Here is a 15474-nt window from a genome sequence, read left to right as displayed (position 1 = left end):
TGGTAAATGTGTGGGGTTATGGGGATAGGGTAGAGGAGAGGGCCTGGCTAAGATACTCTGACAGGGAGTCAGTGCATACGTGATGGGCTGAATGGCTCCTTACTGCGCTGTAGGGATTCTGTGATAAGAATGAGGGACTTGCTAAGTGGGAATAGTTGGGTGAAAATCACAGATCCATTTAAGACTAAGCTGGATAAGTATAGGAAGGAGTGAGGAAAGGAGGGATGAGCTGTTAAGGTTAGATGAAGTTGAGTAAGAACAAAATTGTGCAGGGCATCAACGTTGGCAAATATTAGCTGGACCAATGGGCTATCCATTCCGGATAGATTTGTTTTTAGATGGGGAAGAATTCTAGTTTGGATTTGTTTGTGGAATCAGATGAGTATATTTCACACTTGTTTTAACTACCTTCCCTCCTGAACAACCTCACCGTTGGAAAGTGTTTTCAGGATATCAGTGCAATCGATACCAACACGCAACAATTGACGGAGTGTTTAAACATACCCATGGGATACTTACAGAAATCCTGCTGCGTAAGTATCGGAAAGGTTGGTAGTCCCTCCGGCCCAGGCTGGCCCGACCCCTCCGAGCCACACCTTTTTCCCTGGCGCGTGTGAGTTCACAACCTGTTAGAGGGAAATCATTTTTGATGCAATCAGAGGAAATAGAAGGTGTAGGATTGAAGTGTGGTTTACAGATTGAACAATGAAGTTCAATTAGTTGCAGTCTGCAGCAGGAGACTTGACATCTTCTACCCCGACTTTTATACGGCTCACATAATTGGCCACCAATCTTCCAACAATCTATTGCAAATTATTTCTCAATGAACATGTAACAATCTCAATGATATTAATACCTCAGTTAGAACACCATAAAGCTTCAGGTGGGGAGAGTACAGGAAGTCATATTACATCATAGAATCCTTATGGTGCAGAAGGAGGCCATTGGGCCCATCGTGTCTGCACTGACTCCAATCCCACCCAAGCTCTATTCCCACAACCCCACATATTTACCCTGTTAATCCCCTGACACTACAGTCAATTTAACATGGCCAATCACCTAACCCACACATCTTTGGACTGTATACATTTTTGTTTATTCATTCATGGGACATGGGCGTCACTGGCTGGGCCAGCATTTATTGCCCATGCCTAGTTGCCCTTGAGAAGGTGGTGGTGAGCTGCCTTCTTGAATCGCTGCAGTCCCCATGGGTTGACACACGATGCCGTTAGGAAGTGAATTCCAGGATTTTGACCCAGCAACTGCGAAGGAACGGCGATATATTTCCAAGGCAGGATGGTGAGTGGCTTGGAGGGAAACTTGCAGGTATTGATGTTCCCATGTATCTGCTGCCCTTGTCATTCCAGATGGAATTAGTTGTGGGTTTGAAGGTGCTGTCTAAGGATCTTTGGTTAATTGCTGCAGTCCATCTACTAGATAGTACACACTGCTGCAACTGAGCACCGGTGGTGGAGGGAGTGGATGTTTGTGGATGGGGTGCCAATCAAGCGGGCTGCTTTGTCCTGGATGGTGTCAAGCTTCTTGAGGGTTGTTGGAGCTGCACCCATCCAGGCAAGTGGGGAGTATTCCATCACACTCCTGACTTGTGCCTTGTAGATGGAGGACAGGCTTTGAGGAGTCAGGAGGTGAGTGACTCACCACAGTATTCCTAGCCTCTGACCTGCTCTTGTAGCCACTGTGTTTATGTGGTGAGTTCAGTTGAGTTTCTGGTCAATGATAACCCCATGGATGTTGACAGTGGGGAATTCAGTGATGGTAACACCATTAATGTCAAGAGGCGGTGGTTAGAGTGTCTCTTATTGGTGATGGTCATTGCCTGGCACCCCGATAGCACATCAATAACATATTTAACACACACACTTCCTGTTAATGCCACCCCTCCTTTCTGGGATAAGAGGGTTGCCCTATGGGGAGAGATTGAGTAGCATGGGCCTACATTCTCTGGTGTTTTGAAGAATGAGGCATCATCTCATTGAAATGTATAAAACTCTTAGGGCAGGATGGATGCGGAGAGGCTGTTTTCTCACCGGGGGAAGGTGGGGGGAGGTCAAGAACTGGTAGCATTCTGGAGATTTATGATTGCGAGATGAGAAATAATTTCTTCAACCAAAGTATTGTGGCTGAATAGTCTGCAGTTTTAACTTTTAATACGCTGAAAGAGCTTCAATCAAACAAACCTGATTTTTGGTTAAAGTTGTTTTTTCACTATGCTGGGATTTCTTGTTTAAAGTTTATTTATTGATTGGTCACAATTAAGGCTTACATTAACACTGCAATGAAGTTAAACATAGATAGAAACATAGAAAGCTACAGCACAAAACAGGCCCTTCGGCCCCACAAGTTGTGCCGAACATATCCCTACCTTTTAGGCCTACCTATAACCCTCCATCCTATTAAGTCCCATGTACTCATCCAGGAGTCTCTTAAAAGACCCTATTGAGTTTGCCTCCACCACCACTGACGGCAGCCGATTCCACTCGTCCACCACCCTCTGTGTGAAAAACTTCCCCCTAACAGCTCCCCTGTACCTACCCCCCAAGCACCTTAAACCTGTGTCCTCTTTAAAGTAACTGTGAAATTCCCCTAGTTGCCACACTCAGGCACCTGTTCGGGTCAATGCATCTAACCAGCACATCTCTCAGACTGTGGAAGGAAACCGGAGCACCCGGAGGAAACCCACGCAGACACGGGGAGAACGTGCAGACTTGCACAGAGAGTGACCCAAACCGGGAATCGAACTCAGGTCCCTGGCGCTGTGAAGCAGCAGTGCTAACCACTGTGCTACCATGCCACCTCCAGTGGCCAGGAATTTGTCAAAGGTCACAAGGTGTCAGATTTAACAGCTTGTCCTTGGCAGAGAGAAGTTCTTTACAGGCCTTTGGAGCCAGTGTTCCTTGTCTGGGCATTGGAATGTAAACACTGAGCACTTAAAGGCCGAGGTATGATGAGGTCTGGAGTGACCGATGCCACTACTCCGGCTGCATTTGATTGGTCTAATCGAACGATGCAATTGGGGTTTCTGATCAATTCATTGGCTGGTTACCAAGGAACGTTTGGAGCTTTAACACTGCTAACACAAAGAGCTTGTTCAGAAAGGCAGTGTGGAGAACCGGGAACCAAGCTCACAAGGAGAGAGACAACATCTGGAAGAAGAGGACAAAGGACTGATTCCACGTGACAACAAAACCCTGGCCAGGGTGGAAATCCACCTTAGGTAAAGTAACAGATAGTGAGTATTTGATGCATTGCAAGTACTTATTGCTGTTTAAGTACCCACAGAATAAAGGAAATTGTGTTTTAAGTATTTAAAGTCAACTTTGTGTCTTTATTCGCGACAGAGGTTAAAACACATAGGTTTGGAGAAGGGTATTGTGAAAAATTGGAGTTCTCTAGCCCTGTGGGGAGTGGATGCTCCACTCGAGTGTATTCAGGACTGAGGCCAATAGAATATTCAGGTGTGAATAGAATCGAGGGATCTGGGGAGTGGAAAAGCATGAGGAACGGAGGTGGATAAGTCATGGTCTCATTGAGTGGCAAAGCAAGCTTGGAGGGAGGTCTGGCCGACCCCTTCTCCTATTTATTGCGATGTTATGATAGTTTTCCCTATTGCCTTTTGTGGTCATGCTGCTATTTTATTGTGAAACAGTGGCTCGCTGTGCGGGGAGGCCTGCTAGCACAATAAACGGCAAGTTATGGTAAAGTAGTTTGATGGCTTTTGGTAAATCTTTATGAGCTAAACAACTCTGGCCTTGCACTTCAGAATGTCATGGGAACCACTTGATCAGATCACTGTCAGCTCCTCACTCCAGCATTCTGCTTCATTCATAAACATTCACACAGTAAAAGGACTTTTACTGAGCAAAGGTCGGGTGGTTTGAAAGACTCTTTGTCACTTTGGGTGCTATCATAAAGGGTCCTCCAATGTCCTTGCTGGTTCCACAGTAACTCCGTCTAACCTTCAGTTCTTCCAGGCGATATGCTTTCTAAAAAAGATCTCTCAAGCTTCAGTTAGAAGTGTCGTTAAGTTATTTTACAAAGCTGCAAAGCTTCAGGAGGGGTGACTTTATATAGCACCCAGTCTTTGAATTCATAATTTATCACCCACTTTATATCTATTGACCACAGCTTTTGTAGCCCAATCCATCACGCAAACCAGCCTCCCATCCACTGACTGTCTACACTTCCCACTGCCTCAGCAAAGCAGCCAGCATAATTAAGGACCCCTCGCACTACAGACATTCTCTCTTCCACCTTCTTCCCTCGGGAAAAAGATACAAAAGTCTGAGGTCACGTACCAACCGACTCAAGAACAGCTTCTTCCCTGCTGCTGTCAGACCTTTGAAGGGACTTACCTTGCATTAAGTTGATCTTTCTCTACACCCTAGCTATGACTGTAACACTACATTCTGCACTCGCTCGTTTCCTTCTCTATGAACAGTATGCTTTGTCTGTATAGCGCGCAAGAAACAATACTTTTCACTGTATGTTAATACATGTGACAATAATAAATCAAATCAAATCAGATCAAATCAAAACATATGCTTTATATTTCATTGCATCATTGTAATGGTGAGTATACATGTATCCCTGTTTCAGAAGATGTGAACTCCATTGGAGTCAGCAATGGATTTTCCAGTCAGCAATAAAGGGATAGCACTCGCCATTATCGGGAGACGATGGCCCAGTGACATTATCGTTAGACTATTAATCCCGAAACTCAGCTAATGTTCTGGGGACCCGGGTTTGAATCCCACCTTGGCAGATGGTGGAATTTGAATTCAATTTTAAAAATCTGAAATTAAGAACGTACCGATGACCCTGAAACCATTGTCGATTGTCAGAAAAACCCATCTGGTTCACTAATGTCCTTTAGGGAAGGAAATCTGCCATCCTTACCTGGTCTGACCTACATGTGACTCCAGAGCCACAGCAATGTGGTTGACTCTCAACTGCCCTCTGATCAAGGACGACTAATCATGGGCAATAAATGCTGGCCCAGCCAGCGATGCCCACATCTCACATGTTAGAAACATAGAAAAACTACAGCACAAACAGGCCCTTCGGCCCACAAGTTGTGCCGAACACATCCCTACCTTCTAGACCTATCTATAACCCTCCATCCTATTAAGCTCCATGTACTCATCCAGGAGTCTCTTAAAAGACCCTATTGAGTTCGCCTCCACCACCCCTGACGGCAGCCGATTTCACTCGCCCACCACCCTCTGTGTGAAAAACTTACCCCTAACATCTCCCCTGTACCTACCCCCCAGCACCCTAAACCTGTGTCCTCTCGTAGCAGACATTTCCACCCTGGGAAAAAGCCTCTGAGAGTCCACCCGTGTTAGAATGTAACTAATGACAACATTGGATCTGTTGTATTGTGACCAATGGTAACAAGCTGTAAGAGTCAGCTGACCCAGTAAAATATGTAACCAATGAAAAAATGATGTGGTGGTCAGCTGACTCAGTATAAATAAGAATCTGTTGGGAATTGTGAGGAGCTTGGAGTGGCCCAGGGTGAGGCCTCAAATGTTGGAGTAATGAAGTTTCTTTATTCAACCTTTTTTCTTTGATTTATAAGTTGGAATAAGTTTTGTTTTATTTCATTGCCCACAATTGAAGAATTCCTTCTGGAGGATCGACACCACGAATGAACAAAAAATAAATAAAAATTCATTAAGCTTAAAGTTGCCCACAGACATTTAGATGCTTTTTTCTTCACCTTTCTATACCTAGTTAGGGCTTTGGTGAGACCACACCTGCAGTACTGGGTACAGTTTTGGTCTTCATATCCAGAGGCAGTACAGTGATGGTTCACTCGATTGGTTCCAGGAATGAGGGGGTTCCGCGAATGACGAGAGGCTGAGTATATTGGGCCTATCCCCTCCGGAATTCAGAAAAATGGGAGGTGATTCCATTAAAATATTCAGGATTCTGGAGAGATTTGACAGATCAGGGTGGGGAATCTAAAACAGTGTCTCGGGATAAGGGGACATTAATTTCGGACTGTGACGAGGAGAGATTTCTTCACCCAGAGGGTCGGGAATCTTTGGAGTTTGGTTGTGGATGAATATATTTAAGGTTGAGGTGGCGTTTTGGTCCCTCAGGGAATCAGAGGAGACGGGGAGCAGGCAGGAGAGTGGAGACCAGGCAGATCAGCCATGATGGTACAGGATGGAAGAGCAGGCTAAGGAGTTGTTATGTCTACTCTTGATCCTATTTCTTCTGTTCTTACACTCTAAACTTTTATGGTAATGTGATTTCCATTTCAGTGTGTGGCACAGTGCTCCCTGTGGGGAGCGGGGACCTGTACAAACAGGGCAAAAAACTAATCAAACAGAAGAATCCTCACTGAGACACGCAGAGTCTAAACCAGGAAATATGAGGTAGAATATTTTACTCAATGCAGAACTATGCGTTCCCTGTCCATTAATGTATTGCTTCGCAAATACAGTCTGCAGCAAAAGTGTGGAACAAGAAGGGGCCATTTGCTCGGCTGGGCTTCCTGCTTCCAGTTGACCATTTGGAATTTGGTTGTGGACTCTCCCTCGTTGCTGGTATCCCTGGGAAACCAAATAAACATGTTCCAAAATGGGAGCTGCAATGCTGTGCTGCAACATTAACGTAACACCAAGTGAAAAGCTGCATTATGTCAAGCTAACACCATCTAACGCTTCCGCACTGACTGCTTCATCAACTCGATTTATTCTTATCCCTCTGACCTTCAATCCCTTCACAAGTACACAGCTGTCCACCGATGCTGTATTCCACATCTTTGCCGTTCTGTAAAGAAAGACATTTCACCCAATCCCCTACGTGGCTTAAAGTTTGACAATTTTATACAGATGCCCTTTCATCCAGCAATAATGAAGTTAAAGCAAAACTACTTTCCTCAACACGCATACCATGACTGGAAGCATGTAGAAAATGTGTGTGTATGGATCGGTGCATGTGTGTGTCTATGTACATGGGTGTGGCTGGGGGTGCATGTATGTGTACACATGTGCCTGCCTGTGCATATGTGGGGGTACAACTGTGAATGTGGGTGGGTCTTTGTGTGCTTGTGTGTGAGTCTGTGTGTGGGTGTGTGTCTGTGTTTGTGGGTGGGTCTGTGTGTGAGTGGGTCTGTGTGTGGGTGTGTGTCTGTGTTTGTGGGTGGGTCTGTGTGTGAGTGGGTCTGTGTGTAGGTGTGTGTCTGTGTTTGGGTGGGTCTGTGTGTGAGTGGCCTGTGTGTGGGTGTGTGTCTGTGTTTGTAGGTGGGTCTGTGTGTGAGTGGGTCTGTGTGTGGGTGTGTGTCTGTGTTTGTAGGTGGGTCTGTGTGTGACTGGGTCTGTGTGTGGGTGTGTGTCTGTGCTTGTGGGTTGGTCTGCGTGTGTCTGTATTTAGGTGGGTCTGTGTCAGTCTGTGTTGGTATATGTCTGTATACATGGGTGAGTCTGTGTGTGTTTGGGTACGTCTGTGTGCAGGTGGGTCTGTGTGTGGGTGGGTCTGTGTGTGGGTGGGTCTGTGTGTGGGTGGGTCTGTGTGTAAATGAGTCTGTGTGTGGGTCTGTGTGGGTGGGTCTGTGTGTGGGTGGGTCTTATGTAGATGGGTCTGTGTGTAGGTCTGTGTGTGGGTGGGTCTGTGTGTGGGTGGGTCTGTGTGTGGGTGGTCTGTGTGCGGGTGGGTCTGTGTGTAGATGGGTCTGTGTGTGTGCCTGTATGTAGATGGGTCTGTGTGTGGGTGGTCTGTGTGCGGGTGGGTCTGTGTGTAGATGGGTCTGTGTGTGGGTGGTCTGTGTGTGGGTGGGTCTGTGTGTAGATGGGTCTGTGTGTGGGTCTGTGTGTGCGTGGGTCTGTGTGTGGGTGGTCTGTGTGCGGGTGGGTCTGTGTGTAGATGGGTCTGTGTGTGGGTCTGTGTGTGCGTGGGTCTGTGTGCGGGTGGGTCTGTGTGTAGATGGGTCTGTGTGTGGGTCTGTGTGTGGGTGGTCTGTGTGCGGGTGGGTCTGTGTGTAGATGGGTCTGTGAGTGTGCCTGTATGTAGATGGGTCTGTGTGTGGGTGGGTCTGTGTGTGTGTAGGTCTGTGTGTAGATGAGTCTGTGGGTGGGTCTGTGTGGGTGGGTCTGTGTGTGGGTGGGTCTGTGTGTAAATGAGTCTGTGTGTGGGTCTGTGTGGGTGGGTCTGTGTGTGGGTGGGTCTTGTGTAGATGGGTCTGTGTGTGGGTGGTCTGTGTGTGGGTGGGTCTGTGTGTAGATGGGTCTGTGTGTGGGTCTGTGTGTGCGTGGGTCTGTGTGTGGGTGGTCTGTGTGTGGGTGGGTCTGTGTGGAGATGGGTCTGTGTGTGGGTGGTCTGTGTGTGGGTGGGTCTGTGTGGAGATGGGTCTGTGTGTGTGCCTGTATGTAGATGGGTCTGTGTGTGGGTGGGTCTGTGTGTGGGTGGGTGTGTGGGTGGGTTTTTGTGTGGGTCTGTGTGTGAGGGGGTCTGTGTGTGGGTGTGTGTCTGTGTTTGTGGGTGGGTCTGTCTGTGGGTCTGTGTGTATATGAAGAATAATGGAAACCCAGAACATGTTCCCATCAAAAGGCTGTGGATGCAGATAGTAAATCAGCCATCTGCTCTGACGCAGGGTCACCCAGACTCGAAACATTGGTTCTATTCTCTCTCTACAGACACTGTCAGATCTGCTGAGAATTTCCAACATTTCTGTTTTTGTTTCAGATTCCAGCACCCGCAGTACTTTGCTTTTATTTATTTACAGTAAATCAGCCATGATCTGCTCAAACAGTGGAACAGACTTGAGGGGCTGAATGGCCTTCTCCTCATCCTGTAGTCCATCTATTCTTCGGTCTTTCTATTCCCTGATCTTCCAGAGACTTGCGCTTAATCTACCCGCTGGCGGGGGTCGCGTCGTTACAGCGTTCCAGCCCAAACTAATCAGGTGAGCACGATTCACCAGGCAGCCATTTTGGAACCAGTCAGATGAGTTGTTGGGTCTCAGGATAATTCCTGTGGTGCGGAGGCCTGGGGACTGAGCAAGGAATGGTTTGATTTGTGCCAAACCTCAGACAACTGTCTGCCAGGAGGGGCACAAACAGGAGCCTGTGAACCATTTATTTTATGAGATCCAAAGTACCTTGCTCCATATTATTAGTGTAAACAGTGACTGGGGCCAGAATGTAGGTCCTGGAACTCCATCCATTAAAACCCGCAGTGCATTCACAGACACTCATCAACTATCAAATAGAATTCTTTAAGTTGCTTTTTCTTGCCAATTTTCTCCCTTCAATGTCCTGAATGTTTTGACTCTCCCCATCTGTTGGCCGGGGAATATGTGTCTGTCGTGTTTTTGACAGCACAAGACACCACAGCTGTGCTGGCGCTGTCCACACGAATGTCCTTTCAGCAAGTATCACTGGAGAGCGATTGAAATCTGGCCAACCCTCTTTCTCCTTGGGGTTGGCACGGTGGCACAGTGGTTAGCACCGCTGCCTCACAGCGCCAGGGACCCGGGTTCGATTCCCGGCTTGGGTCACTGTCTGTGCGGAGTTTGCACATTCTCCCCATGTCTGCGTGGATTTCCTCTGGGTGCTCTGGTTTCCTCCCACAGTCCTTAAGAGATGCTGGTTAGGTGCATTGGCCGTGCTAAATTCTCCCTCAGTGTACCCGAACAGGCACCGGAGTGTGACAACTAGGGGATTTTCACAGTAACTTCATTGCAGTGTGAATGTAAGCCTCCCTGTGACACTAATAGATAAATAAATTTTAAACAAGTCGACTTTTCCTTTCTCCCAATCCAAATTCATCCCTGTGGCTTTGAAACTGTTGGATTCCTTTCCCCCTTCAGTCTATCCTCCCATCCCAATTCACAGACTCTGAGAATCCAAAGTTAGCATCAGCAAACCCCAGCCTCTTGATTCACCTCGTCCTCTCTCCGGGCTTGGTCTGGGACTATCTAGGTTTCTCCAACAGGAATAAAGCTCCCGTCTGCCACCGCCCAGAGAGAGAGAGAGCTACTATTTTGGTTCCCCTGTTTAGTAGCCCAGATTAGAAAAATCAAACCCAGACGCGATCATATCCACACAATCAGTAGCTCAGTGAGTTGCGCATGCAGGCACCAATTGTTTTTGTTTTACTGGGAGTCAAATAGTAAGTCACTTGAGCCACTGGTTGGCCAGTACATGCTGTTCAGTTTTGAAAACACCATTGCCTTGAGCCAACCGCACACCAACTTGTTTTGACTGTTTCTCTTAACGCTACATTCTCAGCCACAGCGGGAGACTTCTGTTACATCAATGCCCTGCGGTAACTTGAAGAAAAAGAGATTTTTTTTGAAAAAAAATAAGAATTCTCTCAAATCCATTCCACTAAATTCTCAGGCAGTTGTAAAGCTTTTTTTAAGACGCCCAAATTTCTATAAATGGTTGCCATGTCCCAGTGATCAATTGGGCCAGTGGGCTGACGAATGGCAAACGGAGTTTAATTTCGATAAATGCGAGGTGATGCATTTTGGTACATCGAACCAGGGCAGGACTTACTCAGTTAATGGTAGGGCGTTGGGGAGAGTTATACAACAAAAAGATCGAGGAGTACAGGTTCATAGCTCCTTGAAAGTGGAGTCACAGATGGACAGAGTGGTGAAGAAGGCATTCGGCAAGCTTGGTTTCATCGGTCAGAGCATTGAATACAGGAGTTGGGACGTCTTGTTGAAGTTGTACAAGACATTGGTAAGGTCACACTTGGAATACTGTGCACAGTTCTGGTCACCCTATTATAGAAAGGATATTATTAAACAAGAAAGAGTGCAGAAAAGATTTACTAGGATGCTACCGGGACTTGATGGTTTGAGTTATAAGGAGGGGCTGGATAGACTGGGACCTTTTTCCCTGGAGTGTCGGAGACTTAGGGGCAATCTTATTGAGGTCTATAAAATAATGAGGGGCACAGATCAGCTAGATAGTCAATATATTTTCCGAAAGGTAGGGGAATCTAAAACTAGAGGGCATAGGTTTAAGGTGAAGGGGGAGAGATACAAAAGGGTCCAGAGGGGCAATTCTTTCACCCAGAGGGTGGTGAGTGTCTGGAACGAGCTGCCAGAGGTAGTAGTAGAGGCGGGTACATTTTGTCTTTTAAAAAGCATTTAGTTCATAGATATCATAGATATCATAGAATCCTACAGTGCAGAAGGAGGCCATTTGGCCCGTTGAGTCTGTACCGACCACAATCCCACCCAGGCTCTATGCCCGTAACCCCTATATTTACCCTACAAATCCCCTGACATTGCGGTCAATTTAGCACGGCCAATCAACCTAACCGGCACATCTTTGGAGTGTGGGAGGGAACCGGAGCACCCGGAGTAAACCCACGCAGACACGGGGAGAATGTGCAAACTCCACACAGACAATGACACGAGGCTGGAATTGAACCCGGGTCCCTGGCGCTGTGAGGCAGCAGTGCTAACCACTGTGCCACCGTGCTGCCCCATATACATGGGTATAGAGGGATATGGGCCAAACCCAGGCAATTGGGACTAGCTTAGCGGTTACAAAAAATGGGGCGCATGGACAAGTTGGGCCGAACGGCCTGCTTCCATGCTATAAACCTCTATGACTCTAAGAAAGACACTCCCAGACCAAGGGCTGTGCTGTTTGCTTCACCTTACCCACTATTACCAGTGTCTGAGTGTCTTGCTACAGCATGCTGTTCCACTCACCCAGCCTTCCTCCATCCTCCTGCCTAACTCTTTTGAAATTGAGACTCACTTCCTGGTTGTTTCTTTCCAGTGGGTAAAATCTGTGCATCTCCTCACCTCTCGTACAGAGAGTGCTGGAAAATCCCAGCAGCTCTGACAGTATCTGTGGGGGGAGAACAGAGCCAACGTTTGGAGTCTGGATGAGCCTTCGTCAGAGCTCTCGAGTAGGTGAGAAGAGCAGAGGAAATGAGAGGGCCGATGTCACGCCGCCGGTTTTCCATGAAAAGATCAACAGCAGGTGAGAGGCCAGAGGGCGGGGTCCATGTGGAGGGGGAATACTGGGGGTGGCTGAAAGGATTTGCTAAACGGGGGGGAGGTCTCCTCCCCAAAGGAGTGAGCACAGAGACGAAGGCAGCGGAAGAAGATTTCAGCATCTCGGCGAGCCCGAAATCCATTGAGATGAGAGCTTTGACGAAGGGTCATCCAGACTCAAAACGTTGGCTCTATTCTCTCTCCACAGATGCTGTCAGACCTGCTGAGATTTTCCAGCTTTTTCTGTTTTTGTTTCGGATTCCAGCACCCGCAATAATTTGTCTTTTTGCTCACCTCTCTACCTTTGCTACAACCGACAAGTCGAAGCCTGGCATCATCTAAGCACTGTCCTGTGTCTCAAACATTTCTCCCTTACTATCACCTTCAGCCTAACTGGGCCTCACTTCCTTTTCCCAACAAAAAAAGGGATGACTGGCGTGGAAAGTGACCTGTTCTCACTTTGGGACTGAGTTGAGAGAACTTGACCTTTCATTACCTGATTCTCGTTTAGCTTCGCTGCCCATTCAGTGGTGCAGCGCGGTGTGAGCTGGCTGTTGCACTGTTGTATCACATGAGTGGACGCACGGCAGATTGGAGCAATGTGAACACATAATCCACAAGTAATACCAGGCTGCCCTGAAGCTTCAAACCAGCAGTGGAAAAATGCTTCAAGAGTCATATATCCTTCAGTGCAGTTTCATTCTCTTCAAGGTAAGAGATATTTTGTGTACATTGCCAGTAAGGCAATGTCCACAAAATGTCCATTATTTCCCAATTCCTAATTGCCCTTGAACTGAATGACTTGCTAAGCCTTTGCAGAGGGCAGTTAGGAGTCAACCACATCGCTGCTCTGGATGGATCTGGAGTAAGACGTCTAACAACACCAGGTTAAAGTCCAACAGGTTTATTTGGTAGCAAAAGCCACACAAGCTTTCGGAACAGGCTGTCCCTTCCCAGTCCAACGCCGGCATCTCCACATCATGGATCTGGAGTCACAGGTTTTTTTAATTCATTCGTGGGACATGGGCATTGCTGGCTGGTCAGCATTTATTGTAAGATGTGAAACAACACCAGGTTAAAGTCCAACAGGTTCATTTGGTAGCAAAAGCCACACAAGCTTTTGGAGCCTAAAGCCCCTTCTTCAGGTGAGTGGGAATTCACTCACCTGAAGAAGGAGCTTAAGGCTCCGAAAGCTTGTGTGACTTTTGCTACCAAATAAACATGTTGGACTTTAACCTGGTGTTGTTAAACTTCTTACTGTGTTTACCCCAGTCCAACGCCGGCGTCTCCACATCAGCATTTATTGCCCATCCCTAGTTGCCCGAGGGCAGTTCAGAGTCAACCACATTGCTGTGGCTCTGGAGTCACATGTAGGCCAGACCAGGTAAGGACGGCAGATTTCCTTCCCTAAAGAACATTAGTGAACCAGATGGGCTTTTCCCTCAATCGACAATGGTTTCATGGTCATCAGTAGATTCTTAATTCCAGATTTTTTTATTGAATTCAAATTCCACCAGCTGCTGTGGTGGGATTTTGAAACCAGGTCCTTAGAACATTAGCTGAGTTTCTGGATTAATAGTCTAGCGAGAATGCCACTCAGCCAGCGCCTCCTCCTGTTATGAATTGAAGGGCTGAATGGCCTACCCCTGTTTCTAGTCTCTATGAATGTGCCTCGAAACAAGCAATACCAAGAATGTAATAAAACTAAGAGGCAGAAGCCGCCAGCATTTCAAAAGGCAATTCACAGGATGTGAGTTTCCCAAGTAAGATTAGCTGGCTCTAGATAGACCAGAAGAATATACCGTCACGCTAATAGGAAACCCTTAGTTGGATGATTGAACCATCAAGGGGAGGCACACATATGGTGATTCCTTAGAGCCACAAAAGCTGAGGGGACAGACAGCAAATACACAGAGGGAACAATCAGAGGGAAAAATAGCCTAATTGCCAACACTCAGAGGCAGATTCCACCGAGCATCCTGTAAGCTGGTTCTAACTACCAGACACGAAGCAAGAGTGCAGAAACCTTCGTGGAGACATATCTTTGCTGAACCAAGAGGAGACATTTCCCAGAATAAGTCCTCACTTGTCTGCATTGTGGTAACTATAAGCTGGCCTTTATTTAGAGTCATAGAGATCATAGAGGTTTACAGCATGAAAACAGGCCCTTCGGCCCAACTTGTCCATGCCGCCCAGTTTTTACCACCAAGCTAGTCTCAATTGCCCACATTTGGCCCTTATCCCTCTTTGCCCATCTTACCCATGTAACTGTCTAAATGCTTTTTAAAAGACAAAATTGTACCCACCTCTACTACTACCTCTGGCAGCTCGTTCCAGACACTCACCACCCTCTGTGTGAAAGAATTGCCCCTCTGGATCCTTTTGTGTCTCTCCCCCCTCACCTTAAAGCTATGCCCTCTAGTTTTAGACTCCCCTACCTTTGGGAAAGATATAGATCGATTGAATTGTTTGGGAAGAGGGAAGTCCCTGGGGGCGACACAGTGGCACAGTGGTTAGCACTGCTGCCTCACAGCACCAGGCACCCGGGTTCAATTCTGGCTTCGGGTGATTGTCTGTGTGGAGTTTGCACATTCTCCCCGTGTCTGTGTGGGTTTCCTCCGGGTGCTCCGGTTTCCTCCCACACTCCAAAGATGTGTGGGTTCGGTAGATTGGCCATGCTAAATTGACCCTAGTGTCAGGGGGTTAACAGGATAAATGTATGGGGTTACGGGAATAGGGCCTAGGTGGGATTATGATCGGTGCAGACTCGATGGACCAAATGACCTCCTTCTGCACTGTAGGGATTCTATGATTCTATGAAAGAGTTCAGGTATCTTAAATATATTTTGAATGAACAAGGGGAATTTCTACACAAACTGTGTGAATTTGTTTATTAGTTCCTATACTTAACTGTCTTAGATCATTATAGTCCTATTCATATACATGTGTCTTTTCTTTATTGTCTTTAATAAGTGTTATTCTGCGGCTGGGCTGGTTACTGTTCTGTCTGGGTCTCACACGTACCTCCTCACACCCTTCCTGTAAACAGAATTATTCACCACCACAAACCAATGTCTCAGGCTGGGACACCCTCGCAGATAACATCAGCTGGTTCATGACACATGTCGGCCAGACCAGGTATTAACAGCAGATTTCCTTCCCTAAATGGGCATGAATAAACCAGATGGGTGTTTAGGACAATTGATGATAGTCTCGTGGTCACCATCACTGCGACTAGCTTTTCAATTCCAGATTTTATTTAGTGAATTCAAATTCCACCAGTTGCCATGGTGGGATTTGAACCCAGGCTCCCCGAACCTTAACCTGGATCTGTGGGTTGCTAGTCCAGTGACATTACCGTTATGCCACCACTTCCCAAACCTGGGGAGTGGAAACGGAAGATCAGATTCACTTCAGGTCAGGTATCACATGACTAAAGAATAGAGTTAGAATTTCACAACTCTGTCCCAACAATG

General features: G+C 46.9%; 1 protein-coding gene across 1 annotated transcript in view; it reads right to left on the bottom strand.

Annotated features, from left to right (window-relative positions):
• hpse2 (heparanase 2) overlaps positions 1-15474 on the bottom strand; it is a 333459-nt gene that overhangs the window by 96982 nt on the left and 221003 nt on the right. Inside the window, exon 8 of the mRNA XM_078223121.1 lies at positions 520-626. Within this exon, the coding sequence (XP_078079247.1) occupies positions 520-626 (107 nt within the window). The remainder of the gene's footprint in view (positions 1-519; positions 627-15474) is intronic.

The sequence above is a fragment of the Mustelus asterias genome, chromosome 11 (genome assembly GCF_964213995.1).
Source record: "Mustelus asterias chromosome 11, sMusAst1.hap1.1, whole genome shotgun sequence".
NCBI lineage: Eukaryota > Metazoa > Chordata > Chondrichthyes > Carcharhiniformes > Triakidae > Mustelus > Mustelus asterias.
The sequence above is the reverse complement of the archived record's forward strand: the minus strand, read 5'-3'. Positions and strand labels throughout refer to the sequence as shown.